At 39.0% G+C, this 22,391-nt stretch overlaps 1 protein-coding gene across 1 annotated transcript in view; it reads left to right on the top strand.

The window, feature by feature from the left end:
• LOC114466750 (inactive dipeptidyl peptidase 10) overlaps window positions 1-22,391 on the top strand; it is a 41,784-nt gene that overhangs the window by 16,125 nt on the left and 3,268 nt on the right. Inside the window, exons 5-22 of the mRNA XM_028452460.1 lie at window positions 707-778; window positions 8,235-8,287; window positions 8,719-8,800; window positions 9,321-9,441; window positions 10,035-10,189; window positions 11,487-11,584; window positions 12,402-12,525; window positions 14,269-14,310; window positions 14,410-14,514; window positions 16,410-16,501; window positions 16,937-16,984; window positions 17,291-17,409; window positions 17,510-17,557; window positions 18,369-18,467; window positions 18,877-18,943; window positions 19,025-19,234; window positions 19,321-19,375; window positions 21,497-21,596. Coding sequence (XP_028308261.1) covers window positions 707-778; window positions 8,235-8,287; window positions 8,719-8,800; window positions 9,321-9,441; window positions 10,035-10,189; window positions 11,487-11,584; window positions 12,402-12,525; window positions 14,269-14,310; window positions 14,410-14,514; window positions 16,410-16,501; window positions 16,937-16,984; window positions 17,291-17,409; window positions 17,510-17,557; window positions 18,369-18,467; window positions 18,877-18,943; window positions 19,025-19,234; window positions 19,321-19,375; window positions 21,497-21,596 — 1,690 coding nt within the window. The remainder of the gene's footprint in view (window positions 1-706; window positions 779-8,234; window positions 8,288-8,718; window positions 8,801-9,320; window positions 9,442-10,034; window positions 10,190-11,486; window positions 11,585-12,401; window positions 12,526-14,268; window positions 14,311-14,409; window positions 14,515-16,409; window positions 16,502-16,936; window positions 16,985-17,290; window positions 17,410-17,509; window positions 17,558-18,368; window positions 18,468-18,876; window positions 18,944-19,024; window positions 19,235-19,320; window positions 19,376-21,496; window positions 21,597-22,391) is intronic.

Genomic DNA, 22,391 nt, shown 5'->3' with positions numbered 1-22,391 from the left:
GTTTGTTACAGCAGAGAGAAGAGTAAAATAAAATAGCACGGCACACATTGAGATAAATACATATGTTATTTTATGTTTTTTTGTGCTTTTGTTTTATATTTTTTTAGCAGTTTTGTGTGTTTTTGGAGTCATTTTGTGCATTTTTCTTGTTATGTTTTCGGTTATGGGATTATCCATCCATCCATCTTCATACCCGCTTATTCCCGTTTATCAGGGAGCCAGTACCAATTTCCGGCTCTCATAGGGCGCTGGGCGGGGGTACAACCTGGACAGGGCACCAGTCCATCACAGGGCAACACAGACAGACAACCACTCATTCACTCCTATGGGCAATTTAGAGACTCCAATCAACTTTACAGTCATGTTTTTGGATTGTCGGAGGAAGCCGGAGTACCCGGAGGAAACCCACGCAGCACGGGGAGAACATGCAAACTCCACACAGAAAGGACCCAAGTGTCCACCCCAGGGCTTGAACCCCAGACCTTCTTGCTGTGAGGCGGACGTGCTAACCACTAAGCCACCGTGTGCCGGTTATAGGATTAGTTTTGTTTATTTTTCTTGTTATTGGAGTCATTTTACTGTATGTGTTTCTTGATATGATATTCATGGAGGGTTATCATAAGGTGTCAGATTTCAGTCACTCTTTCAATATGTAATAAGAGTGCAGTAGGTTTAATTATGATTTATTGTTCTATGTTTATTCCAGGATCTGAGCAAGACCAGGTTCAGCGTCTCTGCGGACAAGATGTTTGTCCTGCTGGCGTACAACATCCAGCCGGTGAGTTCATCTGACGCATCAGCGCAGCATTATTTTTACCCCCAGAAAACCCACAAGAACGTTCAAAAAATGACCAGGATTAAAAAAAAACTGACCAATAAACACGCAGGACAGGCCATTACTGCTCACAAACCTCAGCGTGTGGAGACGCAGGGAGAATAGGAGTGTGTGTGTGTGTGTGTGTGCTATATTTCTGCTACAGCAGCACTCCTCAGCTACATAGCGTTGCTGCTGCCAAATGCCCAGGATAACATAACATATGAGGAGTTGAATATTTAAAGTGTGAGATGTTGAGGGAAAGCCTGGAGTGAGTTTTCCCAATGGAGTGAAAGAGTGTGGATGGGGAGAAGAAGAGAAGAAGAGAGGGAGGAGGAGGAGACGATGCAGTAATCACATCAGCGGTGAATTTTAAAGAGACTCTGAGAGGAATCACAGTCACTGCTGGTTTAAGGAAAGGCTTGCGGCTCAGAACAGCAGCTATCCATGTTTCTCTAGCCAAACACCTGCATCATTAATAAAGTGTTGACTCTGCCCTCAAAGGACGTGCAGGTTGTTTAATATGCAACAAATCAAACAGCAGGAAATAATGAGGTTTCATACAGAGATCTGAAAGAGTTGCCATGGTTTATTGTCTGGTATTCTACTATATTTTTATTCTCTATTCTTATTCCTCTCTATTTTTGATGATTTTCTATTTTTCAGCTGCTTTTCACTGTCACTCAGGAGCTGTAAACACATTTCAACCGTCTGATGTTATCAAATAGCATCACTTCTATGTACGGTGCTCTATGTGTTTACTTTTATAAATATAACATCCCTAGAATCAAAACATTTGTGTGCTCGCCTTGAACAGTTTCACATGTTCTCTTGGAAGATACAGTTACATGAAGTTCTTAATGCTCACTCAAATCCAGCTTTACTTATTAATGGAGAATACTTTTAAAGGCTAAAAAAACATTGTTTTACATTATCCTGGGCTCAGCTGGAACATTTACGTGCAAGGAAAACAGTAAAACAAAAAATTTCCCTAGACAAAAACTACACCACAAATAACACATAGACTTTGACAAAAACTACATCTCAGTGAACTAAATATCATGTTCAGACAAAAGGGTTGTATTTGACAAAGTTGACAAACAATCACTGTTGAGTAGAAATGGTCAACTGGCGGTCCAAAGGCCACATGCAGTCCTCGGACTAATTTTGTGCAGCTCCCAAAGTACAAAAATACACAAAAATGACTAGAGAAATACACTAAATGACGTTAAAAACTTACAAAACCACAGAAAAATACGCAAAAATATACAAAAGGCAGCTTAAATTACTCAAAAAATACCCAAAATACTCCAAAAACACACAAGGTGACCACAAAATAACTGCATAAATACACAAAACGGTAGAAAACTACACAAATTGACTCCAAAAATACACAAAATGACTATAAAAATGTACAAAATTACAGAAAAATACACAAAAGGCAACTAAAATAATCAAACTGACTCCAAAAACACATAAGGTGACTAAAAGAACAACAGAAAAATATACAAAAACCACAACAGAAATAAACAAAATGACAACAAATAACAGAAAATGGCAACAAAAACACATACAAGTATACAAAACAATAAAAATACTCCATAAACACACAACGCTTTTGTTGTGTCCTGTGTTCATGCTCTGATTGGTCATTATTCTAATGCTGACATGAATGTTGATCATGTGACCCTCAGATCAGATACAGTCACATGTTTGTGACTCGCTATGATAACATCTGTCCATCTCTGCAGTGGATTATGAGTAACTGTGTGTGTTTAATGGCAGATCCTGCTGCTGTGAAACACACACACCGTCTCTATTCTGAGTGAATTATTGAATGTTTTTGGTGCGTGTTCAATCATCTCGTGGGAATCAGATGTGCAGCGTGTGCTGGTGTCATTAGCATAGATATCAGATGTGTGCTCTCATCTGTATGCTCAACGTGTAACTCAGGCATCAACTGCTGGACAACAGCTGTATGTGTGTGTGTGTGTGTGTGTGTGCTCTGTCTGCCTTTGTACATCAGTTTTTGTGGTCAGGAGAAGTTTGAACATCTCTCACAATCTGTGCTGCATGTGATGAAATCAGAGCGAGTGTCGCCCACATAATGTTTCTAAAGTCTTTGATTAGACGCCCTGATGTTCCCTATGATCTGAGATTCTACACTGGTGGGAGGAGAACCATAAGTGGGTTAACCCATGCTTTTATTTTGAAGGACATGTATTCACACTGTGTCCTTTATTCCTCGTACTGATGTTGAGAAGTGTGAGTCTCTTCTTTCGTCATGTTTTAGTATTGTTTAGAAATTCTAAATGTCACAGATTCTACACACCCTGTCTTATCTGTGTGTGTTGAATAGAATAGAATAGAATAGAATAGAATAGAATAGAATAGAATAGCTTTATTTGTCATTGCTCATGTTACAGAGCAACAAAATTTCATTTCAGTTTCATCCCGTCCAAGAAAATCACATATAACACAACAACATGGGAGGACAGGAGCGGGAGAACTGTGGTTCGCCACAAGGGCGGCGCCCCGTATTTAGATGAAAAATATGAGAACAACCGAAAGAGAGGTGAGGGGGAAAGGCAGGTTTTAAACTAAGTTCCCTATTGAGGACAGCATAAAACTAGGAAAAATGCTCCTCAGCGTACATGCACCAACAAAAAAAAACAGTCACAAAAGAGGGGAGGGGTGTTTGGGGTTGGGTCCAGCGTGGAGAAGAGGAAACTAATTTCCAGCCGCTGGGGGGCGAGGGCGTGCAGCCTCTTCTGGAGGGGAGGGGGGGCGGACTTAGGGCTTGTGAGGTGTTGAAATATAATCCCTTTGCTTAAGTTCTGTTTCTTACAGTCTGATGACACGTGACGACCTTGAATAGATCCAGTTCAGAACAAAGTTCCAGGTGGCGTGGGAGAGAGGAGGCGGGGATGGGCGAGGTTAACATAACCTTCTTCTTGTGTTAGCTTTCTGTTAGCATCTCTTATGATAACGGGTCAGTTTTGACCCATGTCTTCAATCAGCTGTGAAATATTATTATTTAATTAGTTTTTTTATTTCTTGGTTACCTTGTTAGGCTTGCTAATCAATGACAATAATGGTATTAATATTTTTGCTGAGCCTTTTTTCTGTCACTATACCCAAAGAATTCAATATTTTAAAAAATAATGAAATGTAGTGGGAAATCTTCTTGATATGAAACATTTACATATTTGATAAGTGTGAAATACACGTGTTTAAGACAGAGAGCTGTGACATGATTCCACAGTTTTGCGTTTAATCAAATTGTAGTTTCTATAGATTTTCCATGGCAATTACAAGTACAAAGTCAATTGTCTGAGCTCAATTGCAACTACAATTACAATAACGCCATAATTGTTATTAATCATCCATTACGTACTTACAATGATAATAAACCCTAACCCTGGTGGGAATGCTCATCATACTAATCATACTAATAGTATATAGTAGACAGTATATACTCATTGTGTGTGTACTACGTTCGTATGTGATTTCAAACACAGCCTGTGATCAATCACTTTATTCATCCCTGATCCTAATCCTGATCCTGATCTATCTTTATCCTGATCCTTATCCTGATGCGTGGGAGCGTTGTTCTCCTCGCTCAGATTTTGTCGTCCCTCTCAGGAGGATTTCTGCTGACTGGAGCAGTTTTCTGCTGCGCTCTGCAGAGAGTGTCAGAGAGCGATGAGCAAACACACACACACACATGTAGCTTGAATAATGAGATATGCACCACTTTCCCTCAGATACACTGGAATCAATCGGAATGATTAGCAGAGAATGGCTGGATGGTGGAAGGAGCCGAGCAGCAGCAGTGGTTGGAATGTATTAAGGTTTGTGTGAGGGCTCTGCAGTGAGGCCGAGGCTCATGGACGTGGAAATAAATGCTTTTTGATGAGACCAAACACAGAGACCTGAAGTTGGGGATTTGGCCTCATTGAAGAAGGAAACGCTGATTTCTTACTGTAAAATGTGTTCCTCTAAATCCTGTTTGTATGATTGTTACAGCCGTAACAATGATTATGTTCCGGTTGATGAAGAGGATTAAAAGCTGAGGGTTTTCAAACCGTTTCTTTGTATTCAAAGCGAGTTGTTGAGATGAAAGTACACAACCTATTATGTTCTTTATTAAATTTAAAATGATCCTTTGGAACTTAGTTTCTATTCGACTGTTATGGATTCTGACGCAGCCACAGAATATCAAAGGTGTCAAACATAAGGTCTGAGGGCCAAATCCAGGCCTTGAGAGCTTCCAACGTGTCCCACAGCAGAACCTATAAACATGAATCAGTTGTAGATATCTCAGTCTCTCCAAATACACAAAGTCAGTGAAACTCCTCAAACTATTCGACAAAATGTCCTCAAATGAAATAAAAAATGCTCACAAAATCAAAATTGGATAATGTCGATGCTTTACATACTTTACATCTCATTTATACGTGGAAGTGCAAACAAACGCAGTTGGAACAATTTGTTTAAACTGACAAATAATAAGCATGACAAATTGTGAATGTGGTTAGATTGGCAAAAACTAAGCATGAAATAATGGGTCAACATGTGCGACATTGGGTGGAAAAGTGGTGGAAAGGGTTAATAAATGTTGTAAATGTCTTGAAAGTGGAAAAAATGTGTAGAAAAGGCATTGAAATTTGATAAAGAAGTGGCAGAAATGGGAGTAATGTAGCAAAAATGCATAAAAAGGAGCAAAATTATTGCAAGAAAAAGTGATAAAAAAATAGGTTGAAATATTGAAAGTTTGGTGTAGTTGCAGAAAAACCATAAAAATAATGAAAAAAAAAATCAATATTCCTACAGCACAGGGAAGTGCTCCATGTGTTTTATGACCTGCTCTGTGTTTCTGGATGTGTTTGTTGCTGATCTGTGAGTGGGAGGATTGAGGATTGAGGAGCGAGTGGCACATGTGGAGGATTTATGATCCGTTTTGTGTCAGGAGCAGAATTCACTCTGCCTCACTGTGACAGATGTGCTCGTCCTGCTCTTCTGTTTGTTATCACTCAGACACACACAGCGTCGCCGGCGGCTTCACAACATGAAATTACAGAGAACATCCTCTGGTTCCTCATGGACTAAATGATCAGCAGCAGATTGAAGGTGGTGCTGATGAGAAGCCTGTGGTTATGAGGGAGGGGAACACACACAGGTTGATTGTGAACCAGCAGTACCAGATTCATTCTTCATCATGAAAAGATTTGGTGCACATTTCAAAAGGTTACTGTGGTTAGAACGCAACCCAAAAGAAAGAAGAAATCATGCCCAGTATGGGAACAATTGAGTTTGTTTTTTTCTATTACGATGAAGACAAACATAACGATGTTACATTTAGTAGTTTTCTTCTTTCCATTTTCTGTTTTCCTCAGTTTCTGGTTTCCAAACCACATTTCATTAAAATAACATAATAATAAGGGAACCAAAGTTCCATAATAACCACTAAAAAAAGAAGAAGGAAAAAAAACACTCAAATCAATGTCAAACATAAACATAAAAACTAACAAACTCTACAAACAGAAGATAGGAAGGAATAAGAAAAGATAGAAGTACAAAATGAAAAAAGGACAAAAGAAAATGAGGAAGAAAGGAAAGAAAGAAGAAAGGAAAGACTCAAATACAATGATGGAGAAAATTAGGAAAGATGCAATTAAAAAAGAAGAAAAGGATAAAAAAGGGAAGATGGAAGCAAGAATAAGGACAAAAAGGATAGAAGAAGGAAGGAATGACGAGAAAAAAAATGATGGAAAAAGGAAAGAAGAAAATAAGGAAAGATGCGAAGAAATGAAGAAGAAATTGATAAAAGAATAGGAAGTTGGAAGCAAGAAAAGAAAGAAGGACAAAAAGAAAAATGGAAAGATAAAGAGAAAATAGGAAGAAAAGGGCTGAAAAAATGGAAGATGGACAGAAGTAAGGAAGGAAGAAATGGACGACATTAAGGCAGAATGGATAATAATTAATGTGGATAACTTTTCATAATATGAAATATGAACTGATGAATGAATGATATCAGATCTTTTCGTTAGTTTTGAGTGCGTTGGTCTGATGCAGTTCCTGCTTCAATTCTCTGACTAAGACGTACGACCACCATTCATTCTCTTTAATTCTTCTCTCTCTCTCTTTCTCTTAACTTTAAACCACTCCAATCGTTCCTTCTGGTGTCGTTAAAAACAAAAAGCGTTCTCTCGCTCTGACTTCCATCAGATTGTGATTTGGTTCAGATGGAATTTATTCCCCTGCAGCTTTAACCCCGGCTCTGCCACTCCATCCTTTCGTTCCCCCAACAACGACCAACAGCATCGAGGAGAAATCCAATTTCCCTGCTAAGTGTGCCATACGGAGGAAGTGACATTTAATTTCTTCAGGGACTGCTTTTCCCGGCGGCGGCTGCAGTGTTTGTGGCGGCTTTTTCCATCGGATGTTGGATGGATGTAGGAGCTGGAATCCATCGTCAGTTTTGGTGGAGAACTCTCGCTCTTCTTCTTCTTCTACGTGTTGATTGAATTATTCAGAGCTGCTGACGCCTGTGTGAGCTGAAGGACATTAGTTCTAATGATGCTTTCTAATAGGAAAATCCCTCTCTGCGTTTCTGCTACTTTACCACTTCTTTGGTGACTCAGCACCAAGTGCTGAAAGCCATGACGTTTAATGATTGGTGTAATTTTAGTGTTTATAACAGGCTTAGCTCCGATTGGCTGCGTTATAATAGAGAAAATCTGGACAAATCTATCAGAGCTGCTACACAAACAGTTTCTGTCTCGGTTTGGGAGAGAATGACAATAAATATATATGAACCAATAAAATGTTATGGGAACGCCAACACTTCTGATTTCCTTTCTTCTGGTTGTTTTCGCTCACTAACACCAAGTCTGGTTCTTCATGTTTGAGATGCATACCAAACAACAATAAAATAATGCAAAATGACAACAAAAACACACAAAACAACAACAAAAACACACAAATTATCTACAAAAATACACAGTGACTGAAAAATACACAAAATGGTTTCAAAAAAACACAAAAAATACACAAAACAACCACAAAAACACACAAAACAACAACAAAAACACACTAAATATCTACAAAAATACACAGTGACTGAAAAATACACAAAATGGTTTCAAGAAACAAAATGAATCACAAAACACAACAAACAACCACAACATTACAGCAAAAATCCAAATCAATGAAACACACAAAACAGCAAGAAAAAAACACAAAATTACAACAAAAACACACAAGAAATACACAAAATAATTTCAAAAGCACACAAAATGACAGAGAAATACACCTGACAACTTCAAACATAAACAGCAAAAAAAAAAAAAAATACAAAAATTGACAACATACATAACAAAACAGGTGTGTGCATGACGTGCTCCTCCTCTTGCAGGTGTTCTCTCAGTCCTTCACAGCCTCCTATGCTATCTACACTGTGGCTAATGGGTAGGTGAAACCCTGAATGACAACCATGCATGGGCTGCACCGGGCATGAGCGTGACCAATGCAAGCAGAGTTGCGGGTTGAAAACCGCCCCCTTTCCCCTGTCATGCCATCATTCGTCAGTGTTTATTTCTCAGCTCCAGACGTCACTGCCTGAGATCCATGATGTATCCGTGGAAACGCCCAGTGCCAGCGTTTAGGAGGCCTGACCTTTGAACTTGAGTGAACTTTATTGTTGGAGTGGACGACGTGTCGGAGCGACTAAAATATGACAAACAAAAGTTGCATTCTTGCATGAATTAGCCCCCTTTTTGTTTCCCCTCTTTGCATCTTGTTCTTTTGTCCTTGCAGGGCATGGATGGACTTCAAAGGGATCTGAGCGCCCATCCCTAGTGCTTTGATCTTTAATATCCGGGTGTTTGTGTGTTTTTCAGGGATCTGCAGGAGCTCAACCCTCCAGACAGTGACAAGGCCACGCTGCAGTTTGCTGCTTGGGGACCTCAGGGGAACCAGCTGGTGAGTGAGCCTTTACTGCACAGGATTGGCTCTTAAAGTAGTTCGTTGCATACATTTGTTGACTATAAGTTTTCGTAATAGTGTTCGTTGACTTTATATTTTTTAAAATACATGTGAATGAAAACTAAATCAAAATACATTAATATTTTCATTGACTAATCGACAAAATCAGAAATAAGTTCCTTTTTTAGGAAAGTATCCAATCAAAACTACTTTGTTGCGTGGAAGGCAGAACAATATCAGGCTGATCAATGCTTATTGAAGCTTTAGAAAACGCTTAAACCTTTATGCTTTATATTATATATATCGACTATATCTGAAACACATTTTATTTTATTGTTATACTCTGTTTTTTTATTTTCAAATTCATTTACTTGATTTTTTATATATTTCATTTGGTTTCATTTATTACCTCTGCCGAAGAGATTTTAGTTAATTTCATTTTATTTTTCTATTCTGTTTAAATATTTCATGTGCGTACGTGTGTTTTGTGTGTGTGTATAATGTGTGTGTGTTCCAGGCCTTTGTGTACCATAGTGATATCTACTATAGATCTAGTGTGAGCAGCAGAACTCTACGTCTCACTGTCACTGAGCAGCAGCAGCACGTGATCAACGGACTCTCTGATTGGACGTATGAAGGTAACACTCACTCACTCACTCACTCACTCACTCACTCACTCACTCACTCACTTGTTCACTCTCTCGTTCACTCACTCACTCACTCACTCACTCACTCACTCACTCGTTCACTCACTCGTTCACTCACTCACTCACTCACTCACTCACTTGTTCACTCTCTCGTTCACTCTCTCGTTCACTCACTCACTCACTCACTCACTTGTTCACTCACTCACTCACTCACTTGTTCACTCTCTCGTTCACTCTCTCGTTCACTCACTCACTCACTCACTCACTCACTTGTTCACTCTCTCGTTCACTCTCTCGTTCACTCACTCACTCACTCACTCACTCACTCGTTCACTCACTCACTCACTCACTCACTCACTCACTCACTCACTCACTCACTTGTTCACTCTCTCGTTCACTCACTCACTCACTCACTCACTCGTTCACTCACTCACTCACTCACTCACTCACTCACTCACTCACTCACTTGTTCACTCTCTCGTTCACTCTGTCACTCACTCGTTCACTCGTTCACTCACTCACTCGTTCACTCACTCACTCGTTCACTCACTCACTCACTCACTCACTCACTGTGCTGTGAATAGAGGAGATTCTAGGTGAATATTCTGCTCACTGGTGGTCGATGGACGGAGCTCGACTCGCCTACCTGAGCATCAACAACTCAGCCACACCCGTCATGGAGATACCTCACTTCCTGGGCGGAGTCTATCCCTCCAACGTGTTTTTCCCTTACCCAAAGGTGAGCCCTGACTAAATACAGCAACATCTGGATAATGTAAGCTAGCTCTGACAGTCACATCTGGATAATGTAAGCTAGCTCTGACAGTCACATCTGGATAATGTAAGCTAGCTCTGACAGTCACATCCGGATAATGTAAGCTAGCTCTATCAGTCACATCTGGATAATGTAAGCTAGCTCTAACAGTCACATCTGGATAATGTAAGCTAGCTCTGACAGTCACATCTGGATAATGTAAGCTAGCTCTGACAGTCACATCGGGATAATGTAAGCTAGCTCTGACAGTCACATCCGGATAATGTAAGCTAGCTTTATCAGTCACATCTGGATAATGTAAGCTAACAATTGACAGTCACATCTGGATAATGTAAGCTAGCTCTGACAGTCACATCAGGATAATGTAAGCTAGCTCTAACAGTCACATCTGGATAACGTAAGCTAGCTCTAACAGTCACATCTGGATAATGTAAGCTAGCTCTGACAGTCACATCTGGATAATGTAAGCTAGCTCTGACAGTCACATCTGTATAATGTAAGCTAGCTCTAACAGTCACATCCGGATAATGTAAGCTAGCTCTAACAGTCACATCTAGATAATGTAAGCTAACAATTGACAGTCACATCTGGATAATGTAAGCTAACTCTGACAGTCACATCTGGATAATGTAAGCTAGCTCTAGCAGTCACATCTGGATAATGTAAGCTAGCTCTAACAGTCACATCTGTATAATGTAAGCTAGCTCTAACAGTCACATCTGGATAATGTAAGCTAGCTCTAACAGTCACATCTGTATAATGTAAGCTAGCTCTAACAGTCACATCTGGATAATGTAAGCTAGCTCTAACAGTCACATCTAGATAATGTAAGCTAACAATTGACAGTCACATCTGGATAATGTAAACTAGCTCTAACAGTCACATCTGGATAATGTAAGCTAACAATTGACAGTCACATCTGGATAATGTAAACTAGCTCTAACAGTCACATCTGGATAATGTAAGCTAGCTCTAACAGTCACATCTGTATAATGTAAGATAGCTCTAACAGTCACATCTAGATATTGTAAACTAGCTCTAACAGTCACATCTGGATAATGTAAGCTAGCTCTAACAGTCACATCTAGATAATGTAAACTAGCTCTAACAGTCACATCTGGATAATGTAAACTAGCTCTAACAGTCACATCTGGATAATGTAAGCTAACAATTGACAGTCACATCTGGATAATGTAAGCTAACAATTGACAGTCACATCTGGATAATGTAAACTAGCTCTAACAGTCACATCTGTTCCCAGGCTGGCTCCAGTATCCCGTCGGTCATTCTGTTGGTGGTGAACCTCTATGGTCCGACTCACACGCTGGAGATGAATCCTCCAGAATCCTTCAGAGGAAGGTGAACTTCTACTGCTCACATATAAGAACATTCTTTACTCATTTATACATAGATACATGCTATAGATCAGGGGTCTACAACCTTTACTTTCAAAGGAGCCATTTTGCTTAATCTCACTGGGATTAAAGTATTTCCAGAGCCGAAAAAATACCAAATAATTTTATGAGTTAATGGATTTGATGGGCTACAAAAAACTACTTGAATTTGATAATGTTGGTCAACATATGTTAATTGATAATTCCTTGCAACGTATCAAGCATGCATATTAAGACAGCATGTTGGCAGTCAAATAAATCCTTCTCCTTAAAAATGAAATCTGTATTTTCTTCTAGAATAGTCTTTCTGTTAGTTTAGGTTCAGGTGCAAGAAAAGCTGATGGTTTGTAGATGTTGCAGGAGGTGAAGTAGGGAGGTGGCAGAGTTATTGCACAATATGATTTATTTTAAGGTTAGCACATAGTTTTATCATAATTTTATTTGAAGTTAATGTCATTAATCATCAATACCCTCTGTAAGAAATAGCAATTAATTATTTTAATGTATATTTTAAAGCCGTAGAGAGCCACTGCTAAAGAGTTAAAGAGACACATGAGGCTCGAGAGCCACAGTTTGCAGACCCCTGCTTTAAATATGTACGTGTGAAAGACGTGTATTAATGTAGAAATAATCAGCTGTGTGTGTGATATTATGTGTAGGTTAAGACTTTCATGTCTGCTTTACAACGTTAATAGAAACTCTGATGATCACATGCCACAAACTACTACTAACTAGTCTTTAATGGTAATAATAAACAAGCATTTGTCCTTTGTTCTTTCCAGAGATGGCTACGTCTCCATGGTAACGTGGATCAGCAGCACCAGGCTCGCGGTTCGTTGGCTGAATCGCTCCCAGAACCAATCAGTGCTGTGCGTGTGCGAGGCCACAACGGGCGCGTGCTCAGAGGTCAGAAGTCATCAATCTCACACACACACACACACACACACACACACACACACACACACACACACACACACACACACACACACACACACACTATCATCTTAACCTGTTCACACAATAACTAAAGGGTTGGGGGTTCAAATCCCGCTCTATCCAAGTCATTGTCGCTTTTGTCAGTACGCCCCAGGGCAGCTGTGGCTACATTGTAGCTTCCCACCACCGGTATGATTGGTTGGAGTGAATAATGGTTTCTGTACGCACGTTGAGTCTCCTTGAAAAAAGCACTATATACTGTATGTATACAGTATATTCCCCCTGGGATAAATAAAAGACAAATAAAGGACAAAGGATAAAGAATAAATAAAGGACTTATGATTCTGATTCTGATCAATCTAAGTCATTATTATTATTATTCAATCTTTATCCAATCTGCTGCGTGATTTTGTATATATTTATGACTGTTTTCCTTCTTAAAAAGATCCACCCATTTCTTTAATGTCATATTAAATCTCCTTAGTTGGTAATGTTAGTAGTTTTGCACAGTTTTATATATATGTTTTTCACCATTATTGTAAAATCGAAGTATTATTGAATTTTATTTCATTTTAATATCATTAATTAAATTCTAAATTGTTCTTTTTTAATGTTTTACTGTTTAAATGTAATTGAATTATTTAAAATTGTATTTATTTTGTTCATTTTATTTTTGTTGTCATTGTGGATTTGCGTCAGTAAAAAATCCTCTCATTATTATTTTATTTATTTATTTTTTCGTTCCTTATAACTTTATTTAAATGTGCTTTTTGTATATTTAAGATGACAGAACATTTTAGATAGTGGTTTTCACTATTCTATTTTATGACTTAAACAACATTATTTCATTTTATTTCCCAAACTTTATAGTCTACATTACTATTCTACAATAATCATTGGCTGCTCTAATTATTTATATATATATATATGTAAAAAAAAATCTGACAAAAGACGCTCTCACTTTGTTGTTGTTGTTGTTGTTGTTGTTGTTGCTGTTGTGGTTGTTGTGGTTGTTGTTGTTGTTGTTGTTGTTGTTGTTGTTGTTGTTGTTGTTGTTGCTGCTGTTGTTGTTGTGTACACTAGTTAAAATCACTCCTCTGTTATTCGTGAACGGATCGGTCTGAAATTTGGTAGCTATAAATTATGGATGTGTACGCATCGGCGCTCGGAGCCCAATTTTTGATTTGGGGCCCAGACCCCATTTCCGGTCTTTTCCAAATGTATCGGAACATATTCGTGTGATATATTGTTTCAAAGGTGATTCTCTCACAATTCGATTAGGGGCCCCTTTTCCATTAAACTTGCTTTGTCATTTATTTGTGAGTCAAATATTGCGACAGTTGGTGTTACTGAAACATTGACTCATACTAATATTGGAATGGGGCCCATTACGCCGTATGTTCCACGGGGGCACTAGCAGGCCCCCGGGGGCCCCATTGTTCAAATGACTACTCCTCCGTTAATGCTTGTTGAATCAGGCTGTAATTTCACATCGATATTCTATGAGTGGATGTCAAGAGCCTCTCGGAGACCCCTTTTCCGATAATTTCTAATTTTATTGGAACATAGTCATGTGATATATCCATTTTTATATTTTTTTTCTCCAAAATTTAAATATTCTGTTACTTTCTTGTATTGTTGATTTCTAATAAAATTGTGCTATAATCCGTGTGTTGTGTTTTTGTTTGTATTGTGTGTGAATGATTTTTCCAGAAACACAAAGCAGCGTTGGACATCATGCAGAACAGACGTCAGGTCTGTTTTATCCCATTACCTCCAATCTGTTGCTTACTGTTGTTGTTCTTTTATTTTGTGACCATTTTAATTAATAAACCTCTTGTCTCTGGTTGCCAGGACGTTCCGCTGTTTTCAGGTGACGGTTCTGTGTTTTACACCATCGTTCCCGCCAAACAAGGAGCTCGAGGAGAGTTTCATCACATCGCTGCTCTCACAGCTCAGGTCAGGTTATATCACCTCCCTCTGCTGCAGGGAATTACACTTTCATTTTTCTATTATTGTGGGAAGAAACCTGGGAGCCCAGTGAGAACATGCAAACACCTTAGAGAAAAGAAGTGGACATATTTATGACAATTTTATAGCTCGGAGTCAAAGTTTCTACACATCTGTCCGAGGACCGCCCGACTGCAAACATCCCAGAATAAATAAATAGATAGATAAATAAATAAATAAATGAATATATAATACAATACAATACAACATAATATATAATAAAAGAAATAACAATTAAATATAATACAAACGATAAAGAAGAATAAATAGACATTTTAAAATTAGAATGGAAAACGAAATAAATCAAGAAAAATACACAATAAAAGTGAAATGAAACAAAAAAGGAATAAAATGTGAAAATAAATTTAAAACTGAATTTTTAATTCTACATCAAAGGTAAATAAAAATTACATATCTTTCCCTGTACGTTATAGTCGTAGTAATAGTAGTAAAGGGCTCTGAAGTTTTGAGAGTGTGTGTGTGTGTGTGTGTGTGTGTGTGTGTGTGTGTGTCTGCAGAGCCCTCTCTCTCCCCTGTCACAGGCTCCAGCGAAAAACACATTCAAGCTCGACACATCTCTGGAAATATTTCTGCGTGAGATATACTGTAATTATAAAGCGCACTGTTTTATTGGCCGCATTCCAATAATTTTGCAATTTTCTAAGAAAAAGCCACACAAATGCCGCAGCCTAACATAGGCCGCACCCTATTGCCAAAGAGTGCCCTTCAGACAACTCAGCCAATCAGAATGGACAGGGGGGCGGGCTGCTGTACTCAACTTAGGTTTCACAGAAATGTCCATGTTTCAACCGATGTTTCCTTTACTACATGAAGTCTCTCCTCACTGCCCCACTTCTACATATCAGTCCATTTACAGCATTTTATGGTCACTTTGTACTGGAACCAGCTCTTCTTACCGTGAACTATCCGCTCCGTCTGTCCGTCCTCCTTACGGAAGCGTCTCCATTAGCCTCAGAGTCCAGAGCATCGATTGATCCTGAACAAACCTAACGCGGTGATTTAACAACTTTATCCACGCTGCGGCCTCATCCCCCTCTCTCTCTCTCTCTCTCTCTCTCTCTCTCATGTCCGTCTGCGTTGATTTAAAAATAAAATGAAAATAAACGTTTTGCAGCACCAAATAAGTCCAAAATAATGGATGCACTCGGGCCTCGCGCACGCTGTTTCAGCTCCATCAGATATCGCGTCAGGGAGATATATACGTTCCACACACGCGCACACACACACGTTACTTATATTTATAGATTAAAATGGGAAATTCCATATATTTTGGAATATTTTACAACAAATATTTCTGACAAAAAAGTTACTTTTCTGACAAATTTTCTACCACTGCCTCTGCTTTTCTGCACGCACATCGCAGAACATAACAAAGTCACATTGATATATGTCTATGGGTCATGTAAGAGCCAAATTCATATTTACCTGTTTGCCTTGTTTCCGTGCACAGTTCCACATTCACTTTGATTGACAGTCTCAAAAACAGGAAGTGGAAGCCTATTGGCTGGGTGCAGTCAGCGATCATTTCCATGTGTATAGGGTTCTATAGGATGAAGGAGGGACTTATTAACATTAATGTATATGAATGACCACCAGCAGTAGACCATAGTAAAAGACTAGTTAGGGATTTTTATGAGTTTCAAAAGAATGATACATAAACATAGATTTCTGAGAAACTCCAGATGTCAGCTTTAAGGTTGTCACAGAGGCAGAGCCTTTATTACTTTATAATCTCGTCTTTTCTTCTGAATAATTATTTTCTCCCTTCCTGCACCTGAAACATATTTTGTGTTTATTCTGCTCTTCTACTTGTGTGGCAGCAGTCAGCCGTGCCCTCCGTTCCTCCTCGTTTCCTCACATCAGGGAGCTTTGACGTCGTCTCGCTCTGTGCTCTGGACGAGCAGGCTAGCAAAATGTATGTATAAGTGTTTCATATATGATGATGTATCTGTGTTTTTTTTGTTTGTTGTTGTTCTGTTGTTGTTTTGTCTGTTTTTTGGAGTCATTCTGTGTGTTTCTCTGCTTTTTTTGTCCTTTTGTGTCTTTATTTTGAAGGAGGGTGGGGTGTGCCTGCGAGCCACCAGTTGCACATGTCTGTTTATGGCTCTTACAGCCGGTTTGTGTGTGTGTGTGTGTTTCTTTAAAATTGTGATCACGTCTGATCCGTCTTCTTCTGATGCTGAGCATGTGAATCCAGCTGATTTAATTACCGCACTGGAATATGTTAATAGATGTAAAAAAAAGAAAAAGTCTTACCATGAATAATTGATGTGCGGCAGAAGCAGACTGAACTTGAAATGCAGTGCGTCTCTAATATACTGTGTGTGTGACTCATTGTTGTCTGTATCAGATACTTCCTGAGCACGGAGGAATCCAGACAGAGCAGACATCTCTTCAGGTAACAACTCATCTTTAACTGCTTACAAAGTGTCAAACCAGTCCAAAAATATACAATACAGTGTTTTGTGTCTGACATTGTGAGTTATTGGTATGTTGTGTTGAAGCTGTGAACAGTTAGGATTGTATCACGTCTTTCTATAAGTGAACTAAAGCTTGTTGGTTTCCCAAACCTGAACACTTTCCTCCTGAGACAAACATTTCAGCTGCAGATCAGCACAAATGTTTGGAACTAAATCTCCAACCTGTCCGACCCAGTTCCACTTCCAGTCAATAACTTCATTCTGTTTCTTTGTTTCTTTGTCAGCGTGGACCTGGACGGCGTGTTCCAGCGTCACTGTGTCTCCTGTAACCTCATCGATGGATGCCAGTACCTGAAGGCTCTGTTCAGCCCCAATCAGACCCACTTCACCCTCTACTGCCTTGGTAACACACACACACACACACACACACACACACACTCACCTCACTTTGAAGCCAAGTGGACTTTTCTCGTGTTTTTCTTGTTTGAAAACTAAATCCTCAGGTCCAGGAATCCCCAGAGTGACGGTTCACAGCACAAAGGATCCTTCCAGTGAGTGTTACATCAGTGTGTGACGAATGATATACAGTAAAACACACGTAAACAGCAGCTGTCAACAACTGCAGAGAGCCACAAATCCAACAGCATAAATACACACAATATAACAGGAAAATACACAAAACAAAAAGTAAAAATACACAAAATGATTTCAAAACACATAAAACAATGCAAAAACTACACAAAATAACAGAAAAATACACAAAAAAATAATAGAAAAATACACCAATTGACAGGAAAATACACAAACAACAGTGGAAACATATAAAATTACAACCAAAATACACAAAACAATGGCAAAATGACACAAAATAACCCAAAAATACACAGAAATAATAGAAAAATACACAAGACAGCAAAAATAACAGAAAAATACACAAAATGATGTACACAAAACAAAAGTAAAAATATACATAATGGCTCCAAAAACTCATGAAACCTCAGCAAAAATTAAAAAAATGTCCAAAATGACAAAAAAAAAAAAAAAATGCAACATGACTATAAAAATGTGCAAAATTAATCCAGAAACACTAAACAATGATAAACCCAGACAAAATGAGAGAAAAATATGCAAAAGGTCAACAAAAACACAAATATTTTGTTGTTTCCTGTGAGAATGCTCTAGTTGGTTGTTATTCTAAATGTTGCTCAGATCAGATACAGTCACTGCTGTGGTAAAAGTTGCCCATTCGGGTTCCGTTCGTAGCAGAGATGTTGTGAACACTGCCCTCTGTCTGTGGCTCTGTGCATTGGCTGGTTTTAAAGAACAATAAAATAATATTTATTGATGTTTTTCCTCCGGCAGGATACGTCACGTTGGAGGACAACAGCCCTTTGTCCAAAGCTCTGGACGACAAGAGACTCCCAGAGACTTTGTTCAGGACTCTTCCAGGAGAAAACTACGGTACCACACACACCACTGTGCATGTACACAGAAGTATGAGGGTGTGTAATGCACACACACACACATGCATCTGACGACCCCATCTCAGTGTGTCTCGCGACACAAATGGGGTCATGAGCCCAAGATTGAGAACCCCTGATTTATGGCACAGCCTTAAAGAACAATATGATGTAGGAATAACCAACACTATGAAATGTGTAAAACCATTCCTATACGACAATATGGATTTTATATTGTTGTATAGGAATTGTTATACACTTTTTTTATTTTCTATAATATAGAATCTATAATATAGAATCTATATCATAGAAAATAAGAAAATAAGAAAATAGAAGGGCATTAAATCTAAACCATGACACGTGTTTTCATGATCTTTATCTCTGATCGTTTATTTTTCCTCTTTTTTCAGATCTTCATCTGAGACTGTCTCTCCCTCAGAACTACGAGGCTAACTTACATCCTCTCCTGATCTTTGTGTAAGGGGCGGAGCCTATCTAAGGTCATTTCTTTAACCCTCTTTCCTCCTCAAACACTGCCTTTCCTTCCTCCTGCCACAGTGATGGCCTCCCTGGCTCTCAGTCGGTCACTGAGGAGTTTAACCTGGGATGGCCTGAAGTCCTGTCCAGCATGCACAGTGTGGCCCTGGCCTGGGTGGACGCTGGGGGCGGAGCTGGGGGCGGAGCCGGGCGAGGGCAGCAGCGGGTCACCCCTGTGGATTCACGTAAACTGGTCTCTCTGAGGGTGAAGGACTACCTGGGCGTGGTGGAGTCAGTGCAGCATCACTCAGCTCAGCATGTGTGTCATGGTAACGTGTCAGTGGGAGCTCACTAAGCCCTGGGTGGTGTCTCCACAGGCTGTTGATGCAGCTGCCTTACATCGATGATCGTCGGATGGCGCTCTACGGAAAGGTTAGCGTCTCCTCAACCTACATCCTGTTTGTTAGCGTAGCTTAGCTGAGGCCCCTGGACGTGCTTCAGGTTTAACTTCCTTAAATCCTCTAAATGTAGAAGGTATAATTTAAATGTGAAATCTAAATGTAAAAGTTAAATCTAAATGTGCCGTGTGAACGACAGGCACTGACCTGCCCACTTTGCATAATTCCTAAACATTTAGCTTTACACATGTTGACCGATTTAACATTTCAATTTAACATTTACATTTATAAATGTTGAATCTATATTTACAAATGTAAATCTCTGCTGAGACTGCTGCCTCCGCGACCCGGCCTCGGATAAAAGCGCAAGAAGATGGATGGATGGATGGATGGCATTTACATTTAGATTCAACATTTACATTTAGATTTAACATTTACATTTATTTGTCATGTGTACACTTTTTTAACAATGATATAGAACATGCTATTTTACATGAATTTCTGTCTCAAATGAAAGTTTCGGACACGTACTGTGTTTGGTCATTGCTCCGAAATGTTAAAGGGATTCTCCACTTTTTTTTACAAATGTGGCCTAAAATCCTTGAAATGTCCTTATTCGTAGATTTCTGTCTAACAAAATGCAATATTTGTTCGATTACCTTTTAAAAATTAGACTAGTTTACCATTTAAGAGCCTGTGTGCCGCCATGTTGAAATGACATCAATGATGATGTAAATCGCCCCTCTTAGTCCATTGAGTTCTATAGGAGGTGAAGCATTCAGGATCATTTAGCAGCTTTTTCAGTCAAAATGACAACTACGAAACAGCAGAGATGGAACTGTCGCCCCCTGTGGTCACAGATTTTTTCGGGGTACAGATTTTGTTTATCAAATTTTGGTAAACAAATGAGGTTTACATCGACTTTTTTTAAACTTTTACTGATTTGAAGTTGTAATTTTGACTGAAAAATGATCCTGAGTGCTTCACCTCCTGTAGAACTCAATGGACTAAGAGGGGCGATTTACGTCATCAATGACATCATTTCAACATGGCGGCGCACAGGCTCTACAACAGTAAACTAGTCTAATTTTTATAAGCTAATAAAACGAATATGGTGCAAAATAATGCATTTTGTTAGGCATAGATCTACTAATAAGGACATTTAGAAGGTTTTAGGCCACATTTGTAAAAACAGTGGAGTATCCCTTTAAGAAAATGGACGCCATCTAACCTGGGGCTAACTGCACATCGTAGCTTCTGCCCATGTAAATCACCAGGACGAACTTTCACATTCATCACATTAAAGAGACATTTTTGTGACATTTAGACTCACAGCTTGTTCATAGTTTGCACTATAATATTTACTAACATGCTGGAAGACTTGCACATTGTTCTACTCAACTCTCAATTCAACATTATTATTTATAGAGTGCAAAACACAACAAAGTCATCACAGAGTGCTAAACAAAATATAATGTCCATAGAAAAAAAGAAAGAAAGAACCCAACAAGATCCACATGAACAAGCATTTAGCGACAGTGGGAAGAAAAAACTCCCTCTTTTTCATAGGAAGAAATCTCCAGCGGAACCAAGTTCAGAGGTGGAGAACATCTGCTTCCACTGGTTGGGTTAGTGAACAGAAGGACAAACAGAATAGAATAGAAGGATAGACCATCAGAGTGTTCCAGACTTAGTTGAGCCGTGAACCATTGATCAGGAATCTCTAGCTCCAGCATCAAGACACCTGAAACAGAAAAGAGAGCAGAGGGCGAGGAGAAGACACAGACTGCAGGAAAAAAAATGATACACTATGATACACTCGTTCCTAGTGGTTAGTTTAATATTAATATTAAACATTGTGCGACCTCCACCATGCTCTGAAATGCGACCACGTCAGACGAGGTTTTGTCTTGTAAAGGCCACATGTAGTGGTCTGTATAAATGGATGGATGTGATAGTTATCCTGATTATACAGTCAATAGTTAGCTGCTATGTACAATCTCTGCTATAATGACGGCTAACGTGGAGCCATTGCTGTTGGCGTTCTCCAGTGGCTTCATAGCTACGCTACAGTTTTTATAACAAACACCACTTTATTAAAGTCCCAGAGAAAATCTGAAGCACACGTTGACATCAGTCGTTTCTTCTCTTTCAGGCATTTGGTGGTTATCTGGCTCTAAAGATGGTAGCAGCGACCGATAAACTCTTTCAGTGCACGGCCGCCGTCGCACCCATTACTGACTTCAGGCTTTACAGTGAGTTCATATTGCGCTTTGACACATTTCACTGAATTTTTTATTTCTTTAGAGAGGGTTTGTTTGTCTTGAACATCGGTGCTCACACACAGAAGCTAATGTGCTAGCAGCTAGCTAGTCCACAGTTCAGTATGGAGGAGGTATCATCATGCCTATGAGGCTTCCTAAATTTAATTGCATCGTGACCAATCATTGCTTCAGTTGTTCCAGCGAGATTCATTTTGTCTGTTTTTTAATAGTCATCAAATCATTGCTTCAGTCTCTAGATGTGATTGTCTCTGATCTGAGGGTCACATGATCAACTTTAATGTCAACATTTATAATAACGACCAATCAGATGATTAATACAGGGAACAACAAAGAGTTTGTGTTATGGATCATTTACTTTATTTTTGTTGTATATATTTCTGTTGTTTTTCTTTTTCTTCTTGTGTGTTTTTTGATGAATTTTTGTATATTTTATTCTCAAATAGTGTAATTTTGTTGTCCTTGTGTATTTTTTTTTGTCCTTTTCTATTTTTCTGTATTTGTATAGTCATCTTTTTTGTTCTGGGGGTGATTTTATTTATCTTTGTTGTCTTTTTGTGGAATTTTCTGTATTTTTGTGATCATCTTTTGTGTTTTTGTAGTAACTTGGGGTATTTTTTTGCCATTTTGTTGTATATTTTTTCTGTAATTCTGTGTGTTTAGTTTTGTGGGGGCTGCACAAAATTAAACAGAGGCCCACGGCCGCCAGTTGTTCATGTCTGCTCCGGACTATATTGCACGTTAGTAAGAAAGTAAAGTGCTCAACGC

Source organism: Gouania willdenowi, chromosome 7, assembly GCF_900634775.1.
Source record: "Gouania willdenowi chromosome 7, fGouWil2.1, whole genome shotgun sequence".
In the NCBI taxonomy this organism is placed as follows: Eukaryota; Metazoa; Chordata; class Actinopteri; order Blenniiformes; family Gobiesocidae; genus Gouania; species Gouania willdenowi.
Note: the sequence above shows the minus strand (reverse complement) of the source record. Positions and strands in the feature narration are given on the sequence as shown.